Below are 24,077 nucleotides of genomic sequence, written 5' to 3'. Positions count from 1 at the left end.
GAGAGTCGGGCAGGATTTCTGCAAGGCAGCTGATGTCAAACAAATCTGACGGCTCTTGAACGCAAGTATCTACTGCTCTAGAATCTAAACGATAGACAGGTTTGCAGCGCGCTTCAAAATAGCATCCAGAGGGAAAATACAAAGCAGCATTGCGGTGAACCTGGGGAAGCTGCAACCCCGCCATTTTTCAGCTAGCTACATCACAGACCGGATTGAGTGGAAGCGGGGCGACCTCTCCGCCGTCTCTGCCCAACGAGACAAAGGAGAGCTGGGGAGCCGAGAGGAAGCAAACGCTGAAAGCCACGAGGATCAAACTGGACGAGGTCTTTAGAGAGGAGAGAAAACCTCACCGAAGTTCAGCATTTATTTAGTTATCAGATTTCACCGTCGCCTTCGCATCATACATTTAAGATAACGTAGAACCCTCGTGCATAGGTTTCACAGCAAATTTTACAACAGGTGGGATGAATCCACGTAACACCTAGGAAGTCTTTTTCCCCCTTATTCCTGCCAGCAGCACATTTTGATTCACAACCTTATCGAAAACAGTGGTTTTATTAGGAAAAGAATTCTGTCTCCTCATTTTCCGCAATTTTCTTGTAATGGTTTCTGATAAAGTGGGTGAATAACGTAGGAAGTGTTGGCAACCGTTCTGATTTTTTAAAAGCTTTCTCTGGGCCCTTGGTCACATCCCTCTGGGGCTCATTTTCTGTGGATATTGAAACGATGGAATTTAATTAGTGCGATTATTCATGGAAATTGATTTCCAAAGTTGTATGTGTGAACGTTCACAGAAGTTGAATTTGAAATGTGCACACGTCAGGATTTGGGACCAAAGTGCCTGTACCCTTCTCCAGTTAGAGACCAGATGCACGCGGCTTACCTGGACAACGACAACTCAGTTACGCTGCTCCTATTTTGAGTATTTGCAATCAAACCAACAAAACGTACAACGAAAACATACTTGAATGATTAATAACTTCCACGAAACCTCAGTCTGTTGGAGGATGTTCAGCAAAAAAACCCAACCTTGATTTCAGTGACCAAATTATTTAAAGCCAAATATTTGACACGCTCAACAGTTTCTTGACATTTCCTACATGTCCAAGTGTTACCTCTGTAATTAAAGCATATTAGTGAAACTTCCTCCCTGACTTGATGGACTTTCTATGTACTTCTGCCTGCCAGCACAGCCAAGAATATAGGAGAAGCTTTTTAATCCACAGAAACCATTCTAACATCTTACGTATACGATCAGCTTTCCACAAACACCAAGTGCAGTTACCCTATGAGCAGGCTTTTGTATCTCCAGGTTGTTCCTAGCATATCTTCCACCTGATGGTAGTGGCTATCACAGGTCCTACATGCAAATATATTCACGGGTTATTTAATACATGAAGGAAGACAAACACTAAAGCTTCACAAAACCCAAGACATTTCTCCGGTTGTTCGTCAAAGACGCTTTTAGTGAGAGCTGAACATTTGGAACTCTACCAAACTGAGCTGTGTAGGCACCTCCTCCCTAGCTCTTCCCAAAGCCAAAGCACATTGGCTTTGATGGCTCTGTCCATAGAATTTTTTTTTCTAGTACTTCTGGGTCTACAATGGAGAAAGACTCAACTGAAAACTCATTAAAGACATGAAACAACGTAAAACAGGCTTGGGAGAATTTAACTCCATTTCGGAATGAAAAAAAACACTTTGCGTTTAATCCTGACCATTAGTTATTAGACACACACGTTCATTAGCTATAGCTTTTATCTTTATATTCCACCAAATTTCTTTCATAGTCCATTCAGACATCTTGCCATTTTGCAGAATAACTTCACACCGACACAAAACATTACCAAATCAGTCTTCTTCTGAAGAACCCACTGAATATTCGGGAGTGTTTCTGCATGGCTCTTTACAAATACCTCCATTGGGAAATATGCCTCTGGACATAGAGAAGCTGTTCGATGAAGTACCAGTAAAACCAGTTATTCTGCTCTCAGGTTTCCCCAAGGAAACGGCAAAAAGGTTGGATGATGCAGTTTCATGGTGCTGTAAAATATCAGTTCAAAAGAAAAGCGTTGCCAGATACCAGAGTTGTGGTCCTACAGAACTGAGATAACTGGCCTAGCTGCACGCTCCTAACGCACCAAGGCATTAAATCTTCCCGTAATATCTGATTGTTCCCAGATTACTAAGCAGAAACTTACCATTTATACCCGGAATAAAAGTGCTAAAGAAGAAAAGACAAAGAAACCATCACTCTTTTTGACTTCCTTGAAACTTTGAACTGTTTTCCCAGTGCTAGGAGAACGGTCCGTCACCACTGGAAGGATCCGGGTCGCTACGTACCACGCTGAGAATTTAGATGAACCGTTACAGAGGCTGTGCAGTGAATAACCACCTCTTGACAGACACCAAACAGGAGGTTGGTGACTGCCATCGAATTCAAACACGAGGTGGGCCAGCCCAGGGAACACCAGCTTCAGGTCCAGCTCTCCGCACAAGTGGGAGCCAGTATTAGGAGCACACGACTTCACAGAGCTACTGAATAAAATGAGGATTTTATGAAAGAGATTTGACATGTTTGAGAGCATCCAGAGTTTTGAAGATAAGACCAAATGTAAAATGGAATGCAGAAATAGCCTAAAAAAGCAACATATAAAGGAAGCACTGGTGATAGCCTGAAAATAAACCTACAAAAATAGCGTGATCTCAGCGGAATCTCTTCCCATGAAATGAAATGAATGAAAACAACTACTTACCCAGATTTTCAATGGAATAATAACGCTGTTTACTGTCCACCCGCACCGTCTCAGCGTATGGACTGCCTACGCCGTAGCCGATGATGTACCCACGGACGACAATGTTGGGGTTCAGCGGCGGAGTCCAACTCATGACGATACTTGTTGTCAAGGGCCTGACATGAAGAGAGCTGGGCTGGTCAGGAACCTGAGATTCTGGGATTCAAAAACAAAAGTATAAATTAACACTCTACTCATCCAATTTTACCATTCATAAGATTTGAGCTTAGATCGAAAGAGTTACACAAAAAAACCCAACCAGCTGCCCCCGAGTTACATGCAGAGCTTACATGCAATTTTGTTCTTGAGCTACACCTTTCCCTTCCAAGAGCACCGATACGCCCCGTCCTGTTTTAAACAGAGTATCTCCTAGTGCTTTCCACCTTTAGCATCAGGCTATAAGAGAGATTTAAAATGATGCAGGAAAATGAAAGATGACCTGCGAGAGAATTTCCAGTAGGACAACTTCTCTCTTCCCTGGTCTATTTGCGAGTTCAGCAGGGTCCTGACAGCTGACTGCACGAGTTGTCCTGTGTTCACTATTTAACAAAAAGGTTTACTTTGTGGATGACATACTGGTATATTATGGCAATAATCTGTCTCCTTCCCATGAAAACACGAAGCGACTTCAACTCTTGGACATGCATCTCCTGCTTTGGGGGTGCTTTAAATAACACACTAACATTTCAAAAATGAAACGACAGAATGAGGCATTTTATTGACAGGTATTCCCAGGTAAAAATCACTACTTTAAGTGGTAATTCATCGCTTGGAGTCTATTTGCCTTCTACAAGCCTAATTTTACTGTAAAGGTTAGATGAGTAAATGCCTTTTGCTTGAGTTTACCAGATTACTACCATATCACAAGTCTCTTCAGAGGAGCTGCACAGTAGCTTGTCTTTTTGAGAGCAGAAAGAGACAAGTTACTATTTTTCCCCCCCAATAAAAAGGCTTGCAATATAATAGGTGAAAGCATATACGGAAGGCAACCAAGGACAGGGTAGAAAAAACTTGGAATATAAAATGATGTAAACTCCAACAAAAGACACTTTGCAGTTGTGAAGCATTCCCACTGTAAACCTTGGAAAAGGAATAAAAAGAAGAATTAGCACTTGTCAATACCCAGGGCCATACACGCATCCTTGGTATTTTATGAGCTTTCAGATGAATTCTTATAAACACGATAGAGCACCCTGCAAACCTGTTGCACCTTCAGGGAGGTCTGATTAGCACGTTACCAGTCCGAAACACCCAGCAGCTTTAGCAGCCCTTTGCGTTCAACCCCTTCAAACTGCAAAGCACGGGTCTTGCTTAAAGGCTGAAGAAAATTCACTGAAAAGCAGCTACTCACAAAAAGAAGAAACAGATTGCACCAGCAGTGCCACCGTGAGTCGGGGCGAGTTGCCATTTACCCCCGCTCCGCTCCCAAACTTTGTTTTAATGCCGGAGCAAAAAGTTACGTGGGCAGCTATTCCTCAACAGTGCTGTTTGAAAAACAAATGACAGAAGCGTTTCTCACAAGCCCCAACGATAAAAATCACAATTTCACGCCTTGAAATGAGAAGCTGGATAACGTAGCAGTACCGCAACTCCTCAAACTTTCCCAAAAGTTCTCAGGAGGCAAAGGAGATCAGAGCATCCAGGGAGCCTTCAAACGATCATTTGTACATCTGACACAACACGGAGATCTCGGCTGCGGCACAGATACCTCTCGGCAGCCGTTTAGCTGAAAATTACTTTATTCAGACATTTCACATTCTTTATTTCAAACCATCCAAAGATGCGCTTCACGCATTTCAGAGCTAAATCACGACGCCTTGTTTAGAAAAGCAAAAGGCAGTTTAAATTCTTATACTTTTCTCGTGAATTCAGTCTCTAAAAGGAACCTGGGCTGAACAACATTTTTGAGCTATTCTTTGAACACCGATGTTTGAGAAATGCAGCTATTTTTTGAACACGCACTTTTTTGCTTCAGCTTTCTGCATAACGTGGTTTTAATGACATTTTCAATAACTTTAAATATTTCCTAGAAAAAAAAAACATTTTTCTTATTCTGACCCAGCTCTGAGTTTTAGAATTTGCACCGCGGAGTTCACATTCCAAAGTACAAAGTCAAACGTCAGAACCAACTATTTTTCCCCCTCCTCAAACAAGATATTTTCGGGTTCTCTTTATAGTGAAGCGCGTTTTCCACAGTTAGGACTTCTGCCAAACGTAACATACAGCCATACATCTAAACCCACCAGTTATGTGGGAAACCGGAGCATCCAGTCTCTGCATGGCTCTGCTGATTTTCAGCGTCCTGGCACTCAGATATCCAGGAGTAAAACTCTTCTTGAAACGTTATTGAAACATTTCTGCCTTTTTTGTCTGGCCATTTCTTTGCAGTTCTAGACCAATACATTTATTTTGGTTTCTCCTGGGCTTGAACGTGATGCCAGACCTATTTCTGAGAAGCAGCCTTGAGATCACAGAATCACAGAATGGTTGGGGTTGGAAGGGACGTCTGTGGGTCACCCAGCCCAACCCCCTGCCCAAGCAGGGTCACCTACAGTAGGCTGTAGAGAACCTTGTCCAGGCGGGTCTGGAATATCTCCAGAGAAGGAGACTCCACAGCCTCCCTGGGCAGCCTGGGCCAGGGCTCCGTCACCCTCAGAGGGAAGAAGTTCTTCCTTATCTTCAGCTGGAGTTTCCTCTGCTTCAGTTTGTGCCCATTGCCCCTTGTTCTGTCGCTGAGCACCACTGAAAAGAGCTTGGCCCCAGATCCCACTCTCCTACACGAGGTACCAAATGGGTTCTTCATCCTAAGTCCCAAATGAGCCAAATACACAGTCCCCTTCTTAGCTGCACCGTGAGTTTCTCACTTGCTCTCATGTAGGGACATCTCTGGGTACTTGTAAGCAAGTGGTGTGCTCGGACACGGGAGCTGTGGACGTCAGCCAACCCCCAGCCCAGCATCTGGCACACAGGAGCAGAACTCCTCAGCAGATCCACCTGCGAAACCAGCCTTCTCGGCGCTGCATTTCTTCCTCTCTTCCCCTACGCACAACTCGGTTCCCCAACGTCGGCAGCCGAAGTTCTGTGTCACCGCCTGGTGTCACCTCTCCCGGGACTCCACATCTGCTCCCACGGGCCTCCCGATCCTTCGCTGCCCTTCAACGTGACGCCTTGAGCACCCCACGTCTTCCAGCCAGGGAATACTGCACTTAGTGCTACTTAAAGGCTCTTAATTCCGCTGTCAAGCATGAGAAATGCTTTACGTTTGGGTCACTTTAGCGATTTTCTCCGACACTCAAAGACGTATGTTTAACAAAGTCAGGGCAGTTTTCACTCAGCCCATTTTGTTCACCTATTTCCCCAATCATTCATCAGTATAAATTACAATATGATAGCAGTCTAGCTTGCCATGCTCTAAGAGCATTAATTTCGAGCTGAAGCTAAACTATATCATAATCTAATATGTATAACAGCTCCCATCTGTTCAAGGCAGTAATCGGAACCCAAGCATCCTAAACCCATTTTCCCGGAGGACACCTTTGCGAAGTTGATCAGAGATTCTCTGGCAGCCTTGCTCAAGCTATTTAAACCAGACCCAACGGGAAAAGCGCTGCTTTCAAATTCTTTCTTTTTCCTTCTTAAAGCACAAAATTTGATGCTTAAAATAAATAATTCAAACCTTCCCAGCTGCCAGTAAAGGCATGTGAGCTTTCCAGGGAACTCTGAAGCAGCGGCTATGTTTGGATTTCTAATCACTTTAACAAAACACACTAATTAAAATGAACATCCGTTGGGAGTTGACGCCGTACTCCAGGATACTGTTCTTTTCGTGCTGCCGACACCAACCGGGCTTCCAGTCGTCTTTGCATGCACACATGTATCACAGAATCACACAGAATGGTCAGGGTTGGAAGAGACCTCTGTGGGTCACCCAGTCCAACCCCCTGCCCAAGCAGGGTCACCCAGAGCAGGCTGCACAGCACCGTGGCCAGGGGGGTCTGGAATATCTCCAGAGAAGGAGACTCCACAGCCTCCCTGGGCAGCCTGGGCCAGGGCTCCGTCACCCTCAGAGGGAAGAAGTTCTTCCTCATCTTCAGCTGGAGCTTCCTCTGCTTCAGTTTGTGCCCGTTGCCCCTTGTCCTGTCGCTGGGCACCACTTGAAAGAGTCTGGCCCCGTCCTCCTGACACCCACCCTGCAGATATTTAGAGGCATTTCTAAGGTCCCCTCTCAGCCTTCTCTTCTCCAGGCTGAACAAGCCCAGCTCCCTCAGCCTCTCCTCGTAGGAGAGATGCTCCAGTCCCTTCCTCATCCTCGTAGCCCTCCGGTGGACTCTCTCCAGTAGCTCCTCATCTTTCTTGAAGTGGGGAGCCCAGAACTGGACACAGCACTGCAGAAGGGGCCTCACTAGGGCAGAGAAGAGGGGGAGGAGAACCTCCCTCGACCTGCTGCCCACACTCCTCTTGATTGACCCCAGATGTAGTTGGGCACAAAAACTTCAAAGGAACATATTGCGTACTAAAGGTGAATCGAAACAAAGGTGCTCAAATGTGTTCCTTTCTTTCGGCGTACTGTGGCACCTTCAGAATTTCTCTTTTACTCTCTCCAGTGAAAAGCCAGCTGCTTCATCTCAGCAACATCACTTCTCAAACTGCCGCCCAGCCAACACGTAAGTAGAAAGGCATTATCACATGGGCACAAACTGAAGCAGAGGAAGCCCCAGCTGAACCCGAGGAAGAACTTCTTCCCTCTGAGGGTGACAGAGCCCTGGCCCAGGCTGCCCAGGGAGGCTGTGGAGTCTCCTTCTCTGGAGATATTCAAGCCCCGCCTGGACGCGGTGCTGTGCAGCCTGCTCTGGGTGACCCTGCTTGGGCAGGGGGTTGGGCTGGGTGACCCACAGAGGTCCCTTCCAACCCCGACCATTCTGTGATTCTGTGATCTCGCAGCGTGGCGTGGTGTGATCCGCTGGCATAGTTACACCGCGTCTGGAAGCATCACCTCTTCTTTAACAGCTTGATGAGGAACCGCAGGCGCTGGCTCTCCCTTTCCACGCGCCGCGGGCACTCCCGCTCTGCTGGGAAACGGCCTTTGGAGACAGGGAAAAGGCAGAAATGCTCCAGTCTGCAAAGGCTGACTTTGAGATCATAAGGAGATCCCGTCAGCCGAGAGAAAGGCAGCATCAAGTACTGTTGTGCACTTAAACTGACTATTTATTTATTCTTTCATCCAGTTTGCCTTTGATCCTTCTTAGGCGACTTATTTTGTTTTAAAAATCATAGCAATTTTCATCAGTTTGCTTTTATTTTCTATCCATCTCCTTTCCCCTACATATTTGCTTCTCGCGGATTGTCTGCAGCTTTGCTGTGACTTCCATCTGCCAGGCTCTTTGTTCCATTCGCTTTGCGCTCTGTTTAATTTTTTTAGGTAGACTTTTTCATTACTCTCCTTTTATTCCCGCACTACTTCAAATATTCCTTTCATTTTCGTGTTTTTCTTCCCTTTCGTGCCAGCATCTGCACCGATTTATGCAGCCCACAGCTTTCAGGTATCTGCATCCCGTCATCTTTCACTAATTATTCAGCTTCGTTGCCAGCCCGCATTTCCAACGTCTGCAAATAAAGGCTGGGGAAGCGGAGCTGACCTATCTGAGCATTTGCATAACGAATTTGGAGGATTGTTGCCATCGTTTTCATTGTTTCTTTGATTATGTTTATCAGTTATGAAGCTACGCCTTCGCTTCACCGGGTTATTGCAAACGGCCACGACACTCGAAATTCTGGCCGGGAATTATTTCAACCACGGTTTCCGACTCCTTGGTCCCGGTGACAGCAGAGAAACTCAACCCAGGGCATACAGGACCCAGGGAAACATCTGCTGGTGGGGGTTTAGAACCCCTCACCCTGACCTGGGTGACAACTGCAGTGACACCCCCCAGCAAGAAGCCTTTGGGAGACAACAGCTTTTAAAAGAAGAGACGCATTTACCGTCGAGATCGTTCTCGGGTGTTTCTGCTGTGTACCAGTCCGAGGGGGGCCCCGTCCCATTCACTGTCATGGCAGCCACCTGGAAACTGTACTGGCTTCCTTTCTCCAGCCCTGTTTAACAGCAGAAAAAAACAAAAATCATAGAAGATAATCACAAAAAGCAAGAAGATGGAAAAAAAAAACCCAAATTCATGGCAATACTTGAATCTGCAACAGCCTTTGCATAAAATGAAACCTCTAATAAAGTTGTGCTGGATTTGCGGTATGAAGGAAATATATAGAAATGCACATATATGCATACATATATATTAAAAATACATATGGACATGTATAGAAAGGTCATCATGCACGCGGGAAAAGAGAGTTGTGACCTCAAGAAAATGCTTTAAAAAAATCGAATGAGAGCTGCACAGGCCCAGGACTAGTTTGGGTCCTAATTCCCATTATGCATCCACACAAACATACCAAATTAATGGCAGTCCAATTAGTAGAAAAATGAGGAATTGTTTTGCATAACTAAAAGCCAGCTCCCCGCTTTTAAACCGCAGGGAACTGCAGGTCCATCAAATCAGCAGGCTAGGGTCTAGGTTAGCAGAGCGTTCGGCTTTGCCGTGCTCCTGAGGAACTTCGGAGCACGCAGTCCAGGCGAAAAAATAAAATGTCTTTTACCAATATTATGAAATAAGCACGAATGCAGAAAGAGACGTTTTCCTCTGTGGCTAAAGCCATCAGAAAACTATTACTGCAGCGTTCCTGACTGTGCCACGAGACCTCCCAGTCCCCGAGGCGGGGACAGAGGTTGATCTTTTTGCTCAGTCTACACTGACCACCAAGCACGGGAAAAACATGTTCCATTTAACGGCAAACGTTCTCTGGAGAAGAACGCTCGTAATTAAAAAGAGCAGCTGACATTTAGCCGACATGGACGCCCGCTCTAAAATTGCTAGCGGCTATTTAAAAACCTGCACTGGAACTCTCAGCTCCTCTGGTGTTGCAGATGTTCTTCTCACCCCGTAAAGCACCTGCCTACCAAACAGGATTGCGGCGAAGAGCTGAAGCGCCTAGGTGCTAAGAGAGGCTGAGGGAGCTGGGCTTGTTCAGCCTGGAGAAGAGAAGGTTGAGAGGGGACCTTAGAAATGCCTACAAATATCTGCAGGGTGGCTGTCAGGAGGACGGGGCCAGACTCTTTCCAGTGGTGCCCAGCGACAGGACAAGGGGCAACGGGCACAAACTGAAGCAGAGGAAGTTCCAGCTGAAGATGTGGAAGAACTTCTTCCCTCTGAGGGTGACGGAGCCCTGGAACAGGCTGCGGAGTCTCCTTCTCTGGAGATATTCAAGCCCCACGTGGAAGCGGTCCTGTGCAGCCTCCTCTGGGTGACCCTGCTTCCACAGGGAGTTGGACTGGGTGACCCACAGAGGTCCCTTCCAAACCCAACCACTCTGTGATTCTGTGATTTGGAACAGCCACACAGCTCCGACTCCAGCAATCACAACATACACCTGCAGAAAGCCCTCAGGAGATCTGGGTATTTTTCTTCACTGCTTCCTAAAACACATCTCCCCCCAGCTGGAGTTTGGGATGCAGGGAGGTGGGCTGTGGTGGGTCTGTGGCAGTGGGAGCAGGCAGGAGGGCCCACAGTCCCACCAGGGCTCCTGCAGCTCATCAAGCCCGGAATAATTCACGGGGAAAAAAAGAGTTTGCTCAGGGCGTGGGGATCTACCGCAACAGAGGTCAACTTGCTCTTGCTTCCCCAGGGATGGGAGTTGTGGAGCTACAGAGATGTGCACCTTCACACTGGGACTTCGACTGCATCGCTGTGATTTCTTCTCTAGGCCATCAGAGCAAGAGCAACTCAAACATCTCAGCAGCTTCTTCGTTATTTCTACTTCATCTGCCAGCAAATAGATTCCCTCCAACTCGTCTAAAGTGTTGAACAAGCTATCTCCTCCCACCAAGGACTTGTTCATTTGCAGCTACTCGTTCTGTAGCGTTCACGAGAGGTCCCATGGGGACTCTAACCATGGTGACTTGGTTAGACATCCCATGGGGACATCTAACCAAGTTAGATGACCAAGCTGAGATTTCAGAATTTAAGGTCTTCCTCACAAAAATGTCCCACTTTTGCTTTTATTTCGTTTTGAAAGGAAACACTGCTTTTCCTTCCAAAGCAGTCAATGATGTTGTTGATTCAACACAATCCAGAGTTGATTCTGATTCTTAAAGATCACACTTGACGTGTGAAAGTAAACGTAATGCAGGTCCTTTGAGGTGAAATCATGGTTATACCCAATTCAGGGGCAAAGGTGCCACTGACTTGGCCAAAGTTTGATTTTCTCCCTCAATACTTGGCTGCTTTCTCAGTTGTGTCTTGGGCATAATGCGAGAACCCAGGTGAAATCATTGCCACCTACCAGCATTCACTGTTGCCCTCACGATAATCACCTGGCCGCTTTGATTCCTGGCAATTACAGTTTTGTTGTGATCTAGTGTTGAACTTCTTATTCTGTGAGGGGCTGTTTTCCACAGAAAATCTTGGATAAGAAACTAAGGAAATCGATATTTTTGCACCCCTGAGAAAATAAGAGATGTTGACTGAGTGCTCTAAAAAAAACCAACTGAGGCTTAAGCTACTGGACACAAGACATTCAGCTTCAAACTCCTTAATGATAAAATCCAGGAACAAACCTCTGATAAAAGCATTAAGGAAAAAATTGGCTTAAAAATACCAGCATAAAGACTGTCTTTGTACAACACAATAAATGCTACCTGCCAGCAGAGAAATCAATGTTGCCTTGAAGTGAAAGTATATTTTATTCCCAAAGCATTTAATTCATCAAACCCTTGCGAGGCTCTACCACGTGAACACTGACCTGTGAACAAGTACCAGAGGTTGTTTGGCTCCAGTGTTTCAATCTCACCCCTGCGGGTAGTCTTTCTGTGTCGGATTTTATAGCCCGTAATAAATCCGTTTTGAGTACCTGGGGGTGGAGGCAACCAGCTAACTTTGATGCTCTGTAAAAGAAGAGATATTATTGTTGATTTTTTTTTTTTTTTTTTTTGCAAAGAGATGACAGGAATAAAGCACATAAAATGAATGAAAAAAGGAAAAGAGGCAAAGGCTATGTTTTTCTAATAACAACATGTGTTCAACTAAGTTGTTATTTTGAGGAGAAAACCAAATCAAATCTAAAAAGACTCAAACTGGCATAAAGAACACCATACGTTCTCTAGCAGTGGCTGGCTATATAGACCATGGATTTCTTTTTATACCACAGATTTTCTCCCTTTTCAGGAATTTCTCAACATGCCACTAGAATAACTAGCTCTAGGGTTGAGTCGACACTGCAACTCCTTTCGCTTTTCAGCCCAAAGTGCCAAGGTCGCGTCTTTTTGACTGTAGGATACCAACACGGGGTTGGCCTCGATGACCTTTAAACCCAACTCCTTCCAACCCAAACTATTTTACCATTCTCAATATAAACCTGAGCAGTTCTAACAACTTTGTGCCATTTGAATTCCACAGATGTTCCCAGAGACGTTACTGCACCCTTGTTCTATCAATCTAGACAAGGGCAAACCTCTTGGGAATACACTTATTGCCGACCCCAACAACTAAGCGAATTTTTGCTGAGCCATTCGCCAGTCAGCAGCGACGCAATTAGCCAAGACCAATCACTTTTTTATTCTAAATATTGCTTGTCTAGCCTAGATTGTATGAGCACTCTTCTCTCAGCCTAAGAGCCCAAACTGAAACCATCCCTTCCCACAGGCTCCCAACATGGAGATATTCATCTATATGGCTCCCAATGGAGATACTCAAGACCCGCCTGGACAAGGTCCTCTACAGCCTGCTGTAGGTGACCCTGCTTCGGCAGGAGGGTTGGCCTAGATGACCCCCAGAGGTCCCTTCCAACCCCTACTATTCTGTGATTCTGTAACACATCCCTACACAGCCAGACACCCATCCCTGCCACCTCTCTCCTGGAAGAAAGGTCCGAAGCCGTTTTGTCGCGGTGACGCAGAAGCCAATCCATGTCCTTGGCCATTCCCGTCACCTTTCCGTGTACCTCTTCCTCCTTCCCACGCTTGGTGGAGGACGCACGGCAGGTTTGTGCCGCGCTGCAGTGATCATTTTCTTCTCAACCCTGTTCCTATTCCAAGAAGCCCCAACGCTCAGCAGTGCTTTCACCGCCGCAGACCACTGTGCTTCCAGACGTTGAACAGTGAGACCCCATCCCCAGCTAGTGCAGGGCACAGCAGTGGGTACGCACGTTCTCTCTGTATCGCTTTCTATTTGACCACATGGAACTTCATCTACTCTTTTTCCATCTGACCACGAGGAAGAACTTCTTCCCTCTGAGGGTGACGGAGCACTGGAACAGGCTGCCCAGGGAGGTTGTGGAGTCTCCTTCTCTGGAGAATTCAAGACCTGCCTGGACGTGGTCCCGTGCAGCCTGCTCTGGGTGACCCTGCTTGGGCAGGGGGTTGGGCTGGGGGATCCACAGAGGTCCCTGCCAACCCCGAACATTCTGTGATTCTGTGATTTCATCTCCCAGTCACTCAGCGTTGTGTGGATTTTTAGCAACCCTCTTTCACTTCTGCTCCATTAAATTGCTCTCCGTTGTTTCCTCGCTCTCCATCCTGCGCATTAGTGGTGTGGACCCCAGCACGCATCGCTGGGTGACCCCACCACCAAAGCTCCCCAGCCGAGACAAGCTGACACCTCTCTCCCCCCTTTGTTTATCCCCTCCGTTGCTTATCAGAAAGGGATCTTTCTCCTTACACTGCAGTGACTTCATTTCTTCAGGAGCCTTTTGTGAGGGGTCTGTCTTATCATAAGGCTTTAGGAAACCCAAGCCGACGATATCAACCAGATCTCCTCGCCCACGTGCTCAACGATTCCTTCAAAGGACTTCAATAGGCACGTGAAGCAGGACTTCCCTCCACAAAAGCTGTATCGATCCTTCCTTGTCATATCATGTCCATCCACATGTCTACTCATGCTATTCTTTATTAGAGTTTCTAGCAATTTGCCCGGGAAAAACTACCAGATTTACTGGGCAGGACTGATAAGAGAGCTGATACCGTACAGCAACACTTCTCTGCTAAAACAATCTGGGCACCAGCTGCTCCTTGCAAGCCTCCAGTCCTTCAGGTGTTTTTACTCAGCATGACATAAGGTACTCAAGGTATTAAGGGTTTCTGTGGAACAAGGCTCCACAATTGCACAACTGTATCTACAATATCTCTTACAGCATTCTATAACAAATTTTTAGAAAAGAGCAAAGCCAACCACATCACAGTGGGCAGCTTTTGACCCAACACAATTTATTACCGTTATTGAGTTGCTTAGTCCCTGCATAAATATGTTATGGCACATATCAAATTAATTACTGCAATAGAAAAAATCAATTTTGCACATATACTGCCCAGTGATTAATTGTTACAATCAATTATACATTTCAAAATCAATACTTCACGTTTGCATTGCTGAGTGAAATAATGCTCAGTTTTTTGCACTAGGGCAGAACCAACTCCATTTTTCAAACCAGAGAGCGATTGTTTTAAAAACAGGCTTGGTCACTTTGCATATTGAAATTGCCTACATTTAAAATGTTTACAGGAGAATGTGAACACCCAGAGAGGAGCTGTAAAGCACATTTCTGCTGACAGCTCGGAGGATGTCTACAGGTAACTTGCTGTGTGATACTGGTGCAGTCCCAACAGTTCTTATCTCTGCATAACATCAAGCCACGCTCTCATCATGGGGGCCTCAGCATCTGTGAATATTCCAGCCCAGCTGCAAGGACAGTCAGGAGGTTTGGGCCAGACTCTTTCCAGTGGTGCCCAGCAACAGGACAAGGGGCAATGGGCACAAACTGAAGCAGAGGAAGCTCCAGCTGAAGATGAGGAAGAACTTCTTCCCTCTGAGGATGACAGAGCACTGGCCCAGGCTGCCCACGGAGGCTGTGGAGTCTCCTTCTCTGGAGATATTCCAGCCCCGCCTGGACAAGGTCCTGTGCAGCCTGCTCTGGGTGACCCTGCTTGGGCAGGGGGTTGGACTGGGTGACCCACAGAGGTCCCTTCCAACCCCGACCATTCTGTGATTCTGTGCGAAGACACTTTGACTACCCCATTTCCCAGGTAGAGAAGGAAGCAGAGCATTCGGATATTTTCTCAGAGGAAGGGAAGTAAGAACAACTCAACCTTTCCCCTGCCCCTTCAATACCAACAAGAAAAGCTCTTCTAAAACCCTAGCTGCTCCCATCCAGGACAAAAAAAGAAATATATGGAGAAGAAAAATAAAGAAGTGGAGGGGTAAGAACACTTTCAGGGACCTGTTGCACAGGTCCTGCAGGCAGATGGTCACAGGAATGACTTGTAGATTGAAAAATCCCACCAGAAGGGACCAATCACACTGGTGTCTCAGTCTGGAAAGTGCAGTAACACTAACTTATACCCCAAGGTGCAGCTTATAGAAAATTGAGAACTGAACCAGCTGATAAGAAACTACACGTGAATTTTGAAAGAAATCCCATAATTTGGAACACCTTCCAACGACCCAGACTTTCGAGTGGATCTTTGGGTGGTCCACCGTCACTTCCAAACCATATTTTGCCAATTTCTTTCAAACAACAAAGTTCGCTGAGCTGCGTGTGAGCTAGAACAACAAGAAGGCCCCAAGACAATTTGTTGTCTTCTAGGTGAGGCAGCAACAGCGTTGGTTATGCTTCCCCAGAGGAAGGGTTCTCCAGGCCACTGCCCACCCAAAGCAAAGAGTTTTTTGCAAACAGAACAATACTCAAGCAACAGATCTGCCACTGGGGTGGTTTAACCCCTCGACGGGGCCAGTCAGCAACCATTTCACAGACCTATAGATGCTATAATAATTTTGGAACTGGAGCAGGAATGGCTCCAGTCTCCCTTGAGGCATTTCATCATAAGGTTGCGCAAGTCCGAGGTGCTCCATGTGGACCCTGACCAGGCAGCACTGGTCCTACCTTTCTGAGCAAAGAAAACTCCGAAGGCTCCCAAAGGAAGAGCACACTGGAATAAGGGTCCCAGTGTCCAAGCATGTTCTTCAAGCATCTCCAAGCATGTTCTCCAAGCATATTCGAAAACACAGCAGAGGGCAAAGCCTGCTGCACACAGGCACAGTACTACCTGTGTACAACTACTTCTGAGATTTACACATGCATAGTTTTTAGGGATATAAGAAACTATTGCAGCCATATTATTTCTAGCCTGAACTCGACACTAATTCGATTAAAAAAGGCTAACAAGTGTTCCACCAGAAGCATCGAAGCACCTGGAGCTGCGATTTTTAAAAGCGACCCCAAATATCCCTTCCTCTGCCTTGAAGCCAACAGTGACTGCATCTCCCTGCACAGCAGGTCTCACAGAAGCAATGGGTTTGATCTAACCCTCAAGGTAGAATAAATAAAATCTTCCTTATGATTAGAGGAAAAAGCAGGTTTCTTTACAGATCCACCTAAAGCTGTCACTGTAACGGTAACAGTTCACTTTCATCTCAACAACCTGGTCTCCATGGACACCACAACGATGCTTTTTATCAATAGCACTTAACATGTGACCCTTTGCTCCGGGAAAATCAATGACTAAGGTTCTGACAGGCTTCTTGTCCTTTCTTCTGCTTAAGAGAGAGCAGTAATGACTAGTGCTCTAATCCTTCATGCTTCATCCGAGAGGTAGCCAACAGAAAGAAAAGATTTCCTTTATGTTACACCAGGATTCCTAAGGAAACCATAAAATGAAGCCAGCTTGAAGAGGATTTTGGGAACCTGTTAGTCCTGGTCGGAACGCAACGTAAAAGGTTGCTGGTCACCTCCGCTTGCTGAAATGAGCCTTCTTCAAGCAGAGCGTGGTCCCTTCCTCGCATCATTAGGAAGTCACCCTGAACAGCTCAGCGTGAGCTCGGACGCCCAGCGCTGCCCTCACCCAGAGCTGTGAATGCCCTTGACGTTGCAAAACGGCCCTTTACAGATTGCAAACGACATGGCATGATCCCTTCCAGTTTAACTGTATTTAACAAACCTTTTCAGGGAGAACAGACATTGGTCCAACACATCCAACCAAACCTGAGCTGAACCTTTAACATCTTTCCAAAACCACAGGATATTTTCATTTTCCCATTTTCACGATTATTTAATAGAATAAGAAAAAAGCGGAGATGTTATCTCTACATTGACTCGACATACGGAGCATCAGAAATCTCACAATTTTACCAAATCAAAGTTTCTAGATGTGCAAAGACCATCTGTCTGTTTATTTTAGTCAATAATCCTCTGGCCATACATATTCATTAACAGATATTTGCAAACATTCATTCATTTATGGTAGCAGACGACTAGTACTCGCTTTATGAAATCTATCTGTTGCACTTTGTCTCTGCACGTATGCTTTTCTTCTGATTTTTTTCTTTACTAAGTCAATTCCTTAAGATTTTTTTTTCCCCCAAAGGATATTCAATTATCTACAATCACACCAGCTAGATACACAAATCAGCTCTTTGATACAACCGAGCCTTGAAGTGATACTCTGGAGGAAGACCCCTAAAACTCACCAAGTAGAAGCAATCATGCGCCTCAAGGATGTTGGCTATTCTGCCGGAAAAGTAGAACCCAACTAAACCAAACTGGGAATAAGACTTGTGTAAAAACACCCAGGGCACACCATGAGCTGCCAAAGAGCACAGGGATGGGAAGGCAATGGGAAGGCAATGGGAAGGCAATGGGAAGGCAATGGGAAGGCAATGGGAAGGCAATGGGAAGGCAATGGGAAGGCAATGGGAAGGCAATGGGAAGGCAATGGGAAGGCAATGGGAAGGCAATGGGAAGGCAATGGGAAGGCAATGGGAAGGCAATGGGAAGGCAATGGGAAGGCAATGGGAAGGCAATGGGAAGGCAATGGGAAGGCAATGGGAAGGGGCTCGTGGAGTGCCTAGCACCTTCAAAGGGTACGACAGGCGCTACCCAGGATCAAAGTACCCTAGAGATTTCACATGTTTGGAAGAAATTCTGTGGGTTAAAACTTCCCATCTATCAGCTGACGGTGAATTATATACTGGATGCTTCAGTTAACGCAGGTTAACTCTGGTTAAAAGGCAAAGCCTGAACAATTGCAAGGTAGGAGAAGGGAAATCAAGCCAGAATAAGAGCGCCCGTCGTGAATTTATGTAGATTAAGCATCTACAATCCACTCACCCCATCTGTAAAAAGCTGGAAAAAGTTCAAAAAAAGGAGTAACTTGATGATGTCATGCAATAAGAAAATGGGCTATTGCCCTCCATATATGGCCAGCAGCAAGAAAAGGCACATTTCGCATTCCAGATATGACCCATCCATGAACTGGGATTTGAAATTAATTTCCGGAGTAAGACGGCAGATTTGGGAGCCAGGTGTGTTCTGCGCTCGGTGAGGGACTCGGGCAATGATCTCCCAGAAACACTCCCTCTGTATGGAAACTAGGAATAACCTTCAGGTGCTTTCATAAAGGGTTCCGAGACTTTGCAAAGCTGTTTTAAATCTTACATACTCCTACCGCCTTTGTTTAGCTTTTATTAGCGATAGCAACAGGCACTGAAGCTACCCAAGGTCTGTCAAACGCTGCACATGAAATATGCTTAAGAACCGCAATAAATCAAAAAACCCACCAAAATCACACCCCCTCCAAAATACCAGTGGTTTCAATACACCCAGAGGGCAAAAGTTCCCCTACTAAGATTGTGAGCCGAAATGGGACTGTAGGCTTGAAGAAACTAAAATTTAAATACTAGTATAAATAAGAGGAACCTGCCAGAAGCAAGGCTTGTAGCCAAAACCACAACAGACTGCCCGAGACGCAGTTGCAAATAATTAAAAGCCCTCAGAACACTAAATAGAAAGTTTCACAACCAGTTGGACTCATCTTTCGTCCTTAAAAAAGACCCATAAACAACGTTTGAGAGCTGGGTTGGACTGGTCACCACCCAACACAGAGCTGCAGCCCATAGAAGGGCTCCCAACGATCTGCAACGAGCGTTCAGAATTTGTCCCGCGTCGCTGAGAACCAGCCCCTCTGTGCTTGCCAAAATTCATGGAAATGTCTAACTCTAGCTTTTTTAACTGCTGTTAATTAATCTTAGTCTCAATAATCCCTGGGTGAAGCGTGCATTCCGGCTCCATTTTTCCTACCAATTAAATCCAAACGACCTGAACAGCTCGTAGAAGACGTGCATTATCTCCCAGATCAGGTGTGCTTTGAAAAACAGGCAAGACCCAAGAAGGGATTTGAAAAAGACAGTATTTTAAAAAAATGTCTAAAAAAAGACAGTGTTTTAAAAATACGTCTAAGACTTCGGCGTACTTTAAATTAGGCTAACGCTTGAGGAAACGTGAAAATCCAGGCGCCATTTGTGCAGCAAGATCTGCTAAGCCTGGCGTAACTACAAAATCATAGACTTCACCATGAAATTAAGCATCCCAAGGTCGAGTCAACGGGACTTTACTGTTTTTTTGCTGTGGGTGAGTTCTCTCCTGAAAGAGAAGACAAATTCCCAGGAAACACTTCTACGCTACGCGTGTGGCACGGAAGCTTATTACCCTAACGCTACAGGGAAAGTCAAAACTATTCCGAAGTCAGACCTAGGCTGCCTACAGAAGAAGTGCATGAAGATGTTTTTAATGAAATGAGGATGTCTTATTTTGGAAGGCTTTAAGTCGATATTTTCAACGCTCTGGGAGAACGAACTAATAGCATCTTGATCATCAGCAGTTTAACGCGTGTTGGGAGGCAATGAGGTTCAGGCTCCCAGCTGTGGACGTGCTAGCTTAGACCCATGTGGGACACGTTAGCTTAGACCTGCGTGTGGACACGTTAGCTTAGACCCGTGTAGGACACGTTAGCTTAGATCTGCATGGGACATTTAGCTTGGACCCGCGTGTGGACACGTTAGCTTAGACCCACATAGGACACATTAGCTTAGATCTGCATGGGATACGTTAGCTTGGACCCACGTGTGGACACGATAGCTTGGACCCGCGTGCGGACACGTTAGCTTAGACCCACGTGGGACACGTTAGCTTAGACCCACGTGGGACACGTTAGCTTGGACCTGCGTGGGACACGTTAGCTTGGACCCACATAGGACACGTTAGCTTAGATCTGCATGGGATACGTTAGCTTGGACCCACGTGTGGACAGGATAGCTTAGACCAGCGTGTGGACACGTTAGCGTAGATCTGCATGGGATACATTAGCTTGGACCCACGTGTGGACACGATAGCTTAGACCTGCATGTGGACACGTTAGCTTAGACCCACGTGGGACACATTAGCTTAGACCCGCGTGTGGACACGTTAGCTTAGACCCGCGTGTGGACACGTTAGCTTAGATCTGCATGGGATACGTTAGCTTGGACCCACGTGTGGACACGTTAGCTTGGCCCAGCGTGTGGACACGTTAGCTTAGATCTGCATGGGATACGTTAGCTTGGACCCACGTGTGGACACGATAGCTTAGACCCGCGTGGGGACACGATAGCTTAGACCCGCGTGGGGACATGGAAGCGCCTTGCAAAAATACAGGAACCCGAGGGCAAGGAAAGAAAAAGGAGAGCCCTTCACCGTACGTGCTGTGAACTCCCAAAGTCCTACCAGAAACATCTGAAGGCATCGAGGGCCAAAGAGGAGAGGATTTTTCAGGTGCCGATTTGCAAGTTGAAGAGCAGAAGGGAGGAGGTTTGAATCTGTTTTTTCCAACCAGTACTGCTCTTCCATGACTCTTATTTTAGTAAATTATTTTGCAGCTTCGTGGCTCCCAGACTTTGATCTCACGCCCACGGGCTCAGCCCCGGAGCCCACCCAAGCTGCTGTGCTATTTCCTGGGCTTGCAGTAAGCCGACAGCCCTACTCACCCGAGCGCCCATCTCCTCGAGCACCCAAACCCGTCGCGACACACGCACGAGCGACGGAGGAAGGCACTTCATGCAGAAGCCACGTTTCTCCTGCCGCCCTCCAAGCCACGGCCGTCCCCGCACCCACCACCCCGCAGGGAAGGGGCTCTCCCCCTACAACCAAGGCATAAGCTGCAAATTAATTTACAAATACATGCTGAAGCTGTTGGCAGTCGCCTTGGATATGAGCAATTTGGAAGTCCCCCAGCATGGTGTTTCATAAAACCACGTCCCCTCCACCCCAAAGATAAGAAGAAAAAAAAAAACCTGGGAGGATTGTTAAGGTAGGAAGAACTTTTCAGCCAGTATTAGCTCCTCAGGATATTTCTCTTCCGAACTACGTCTCCAAACAGCTCTTATATTAAAACTGCACGATCAAATACTTAAAACCAGTTGATCATCACAGCCTTAAAAAAAAAATCAAAATAAACAAAGAAAAAAACCCAAAAAACCAAAAATGATAGTAATGATATATTGGGGAAAAAAAACCAACACTTAAGGATAAAAATGCCTCTGGGTTTCTTCACTAACTTGAAGAGAAGACGAAACACAACCAAATACAAACCCAAAAAACCCTAAAGTGATAGTAATGATATATTGGGGAAAAAAAAAAAAAAACACTTAAGGATAAAAATGCCTCTGGGTTTCTTCACTAACTTGAAGAGAAGACAAAACACAACCAAATACAAGGCTTAGAAGAGTCAGGCACCTCAGGCGAACACTTGGTTACGGCGGCAAAGGAATAAAACAAACAGAAAATAGTGAGGTTTGAAAACACACAATGAAAAAAGTCATCATTTTCGCTCTCTCTCTGCAAATGCAGAAACTTCTAAGGCACAACAGCTTCCAAAATTTTGTTCTAAAGATTTTAAAAAAGACTTGAGAAATAGTTGTCTACAGAGCAATCGAGCGCTCGTTAGCTGGGTGACGTATGGACACCCCACAACAGCACGCAGCGCAGCGTTCCTCTCTTACGGAACGGGAACTGCTTAGACCAACATTTCCACAATTTTCATGTTTCCAAATTGGTGAGGTTCCTCTCCGCCAAGCTTAGACAGGCTCTTTTTACAGCTGACGGTGAGGAAAACCCACATCCAAAGCCAATCACCCGACATGATAAATTTTTAAGGACAGGTGGATCTTGCTTTCAGCTTCTTAGTTTTATTACCTAAGCAGAGAAGAGTGATTGCTTAATGGATTTTTAGGCATTTTTAGATTTTTTTAGAGCATTTTGAGACAGTTCATCATACAACTAAAACTAACTTGTACTAATTTTGTAAGCACGGTTGGAAACAAAAGCCTTTTGAAGTAACTAAGAGATACCATTAACTTGAAAAGCTCTTTATTTTTAAAGAACATCCTACTCACAAACATTTTCAAAGCGCTGACTTCTCATTCAGAGATGGGCTAGAAAGTTTTCATTAAGGAAAAAAAAAACCCCTGTAATACAAAAATATCTCAAACTCGTGAAGGGCTTCAGTCAACTCTAAGAAAGCCAACTGGAACTTCACAGGTCCAGGGATCAAAGTAACTATCAATATTTCAATCCAGTTTTCAATTACAAAGGCACTTAATTGATTAGCACTTAGCAACACCTGTAGTTGGCTATCACTTTAATTACTGATTATACTGATGCTGATTACTTAAACGACCTCTGCCCAAGAGCCTCCTGATTAAGAGTTTATAAAGCAAAGGGCACAATAATTTCAGAATAATTAGGCCATTAAGATTCAGATTAAAATAAAAATCTCAGGATTATTTAAAAAAAAATATTCCATTTTAAATAATGTTAATGCACGCGCCCCTGTCACGCTGTGCTGGTATCAGGAGCTGCCTGGAGATCCCTCGAAGGCAGGGATCCATCTCTGGAGGAAGATGCTAGCTGCCCACCAGCCCAAACGACCGCGCACCGCCACAAACAACAAAATAGGAGGAAATCAAAAAAGTACAACGAAATAATGCATCCCTAAACCTGTTCATTCAATATTCACGCTCCCACAGAGGCAAAGGAGGGTCGTCCCGTTATAACACACGCAACGGAGCAGCGCGTGCTGCCTTCGGAGACCGACGGAGCTCCAAGGTCCATGACCTGAGTGCCAGAGCCTGCCCTAGCTTCGACGTTAATTCTCTGCGTGATTTTTAATGGAGTCACTGATACTCTCCTTTTTGCAAAGTACACATTTTTGTAACCGCAATTCCCCAAATATTAACTGCAACGGAGGTTCACGAGTCTTCACGCGCACGAAGGTGGTTGCGGTAAGGGAACACAGGAGCGCAAAGCCTACCTACTCCTCACGTTAACCTGGAGAGCATCTCTTTGGGCCTCGTGTAAGAAGAATAAAGGTAGCTCCCCGCAGAAATGCTCAAATTTGAAGGCCTAAATTGGTAGCAGAAAAGCCGCTATTTTGGGTATAGGGGTTAGTTAGTGAGCTTCTGAAGAGAAAAGGAACCATCTGGTACTATTCAGCGTGCATCATGCACTGGAACGGCTCCCCGAGCCCAGTCGCGTGCACCGAGAGAGGGCTGGGAAAGGATTTGGACAGGATCGTGAGCCAAGAGCTAAAAAGAGGTCAATTCTACAAATGGGTCTAAAGCTTCTGCTGAATTGCTCAAAGATGGTAGATAATGATGAATACTCCTATTCAAAAAGGCCAGGGAAACAAGAAGATATTGGAACATCTGTGGAAGGAAAGGAAAAACTGCCAGATGTTGCCAGGGTTGGCAATTCTTATGTCCAAAGAGGAAAACTCTGGATTGCACAATCTACAGCCAGGGTTCAGATTGATTTATTACCCAACTGATTGAAGCTACTCATCCTCACTCCTCTCCACGACCAGCTCCTTGCCTTAGCTAAATAATAAACAACTTCATAGCATCATAGAATGGTTTGGGTTGGAAGGGACCATAAAGATCATCTGGTTCCAACCCCCCTGCCACGAGCAGAGACATCTCCCACTAGACGAGGTTGCTCAGAGCTCCATCCAACCTGGCCTTGAGAAGAAACAACCTGAAAGGCAGAAGAATGAAGGATGCGTTCAGGACAACGGAATGGAAAGATCTGAAAGCACCAGCTTGTTTTGCTGGTACTGAAGCACAGCGCCAGCTCTGCTCCTCGTTTCAGCCCTGCGGCAGAATCGCAAACGCTCCCTCCTCCTTTTTAACTTGCTATGTGCCATGCACCAACACTCTCCTTGAAGAACATTACTACTTCCAGTTGATTTTCAGGAGAATTAGTGGTGTACTATGGGGTAACAGGTCAGGGAAGACAGGGCTCAAGCTGTAGGTGACCCTGCTTCAGCAGGAGGGTTGGACTAGAAGACCCATAGAGGTCCCTTCCAACCCCAAACAT

The 24,077-nt window shown here is 45.8% G+C and overlaps 1 protein-coding gene across 1 annotated transcript in view; it reads right to left on the bottom strand.

The window, feature by feature from the left end:
* The window catches only part of LOC104339063 (netrin receptor DCC), a 680,511-nt gene that overhangs the window by 106,739 nt on the left and 549,695 nt on the right, over window positions 1-24,077 (bottom strand). Inside the window, exons 13-15 of the mRNA XM_075411440.1 lie at window positions 11,646-11,787; window positions 8,775-8,885; window positions 2,757-2,951 (exon numbers count right to left, since the gene is read on the bottom strand). Coding sequence (XP_075267555.1) covers window positions 2,757-2,951; window positions 8,775-8,885; window positions 11,646-11,787 — 448 coding nt within the window. The remainder of the gene's footprint in view (window positions 1-2,756; window positions 2,952-8,774; window positions 8,886-11,645; window positions 11,788-24,077) is intronic.

This window comes from Opisthocomus hoazin, chromosome Z, assembly GCF_030867145.1.
Source record: "Opisthocomus hoazin isolate bOpiHoa1 chromosome Z, bOpiHoa1.hap1, whole genome shotgun sequence".
Classification (NCBI taxonomy): Eukaryota; Metazoa; Chordata; class Aves; order Opisthocomiformes; family Opisthocomidae; genus Opisthocomus; species Opisthocomus hoazin.
Note: the sequence above shows the minus strand (reverse complement) of the source record. Positions and strands in the feature narration are given on the sequence as shown.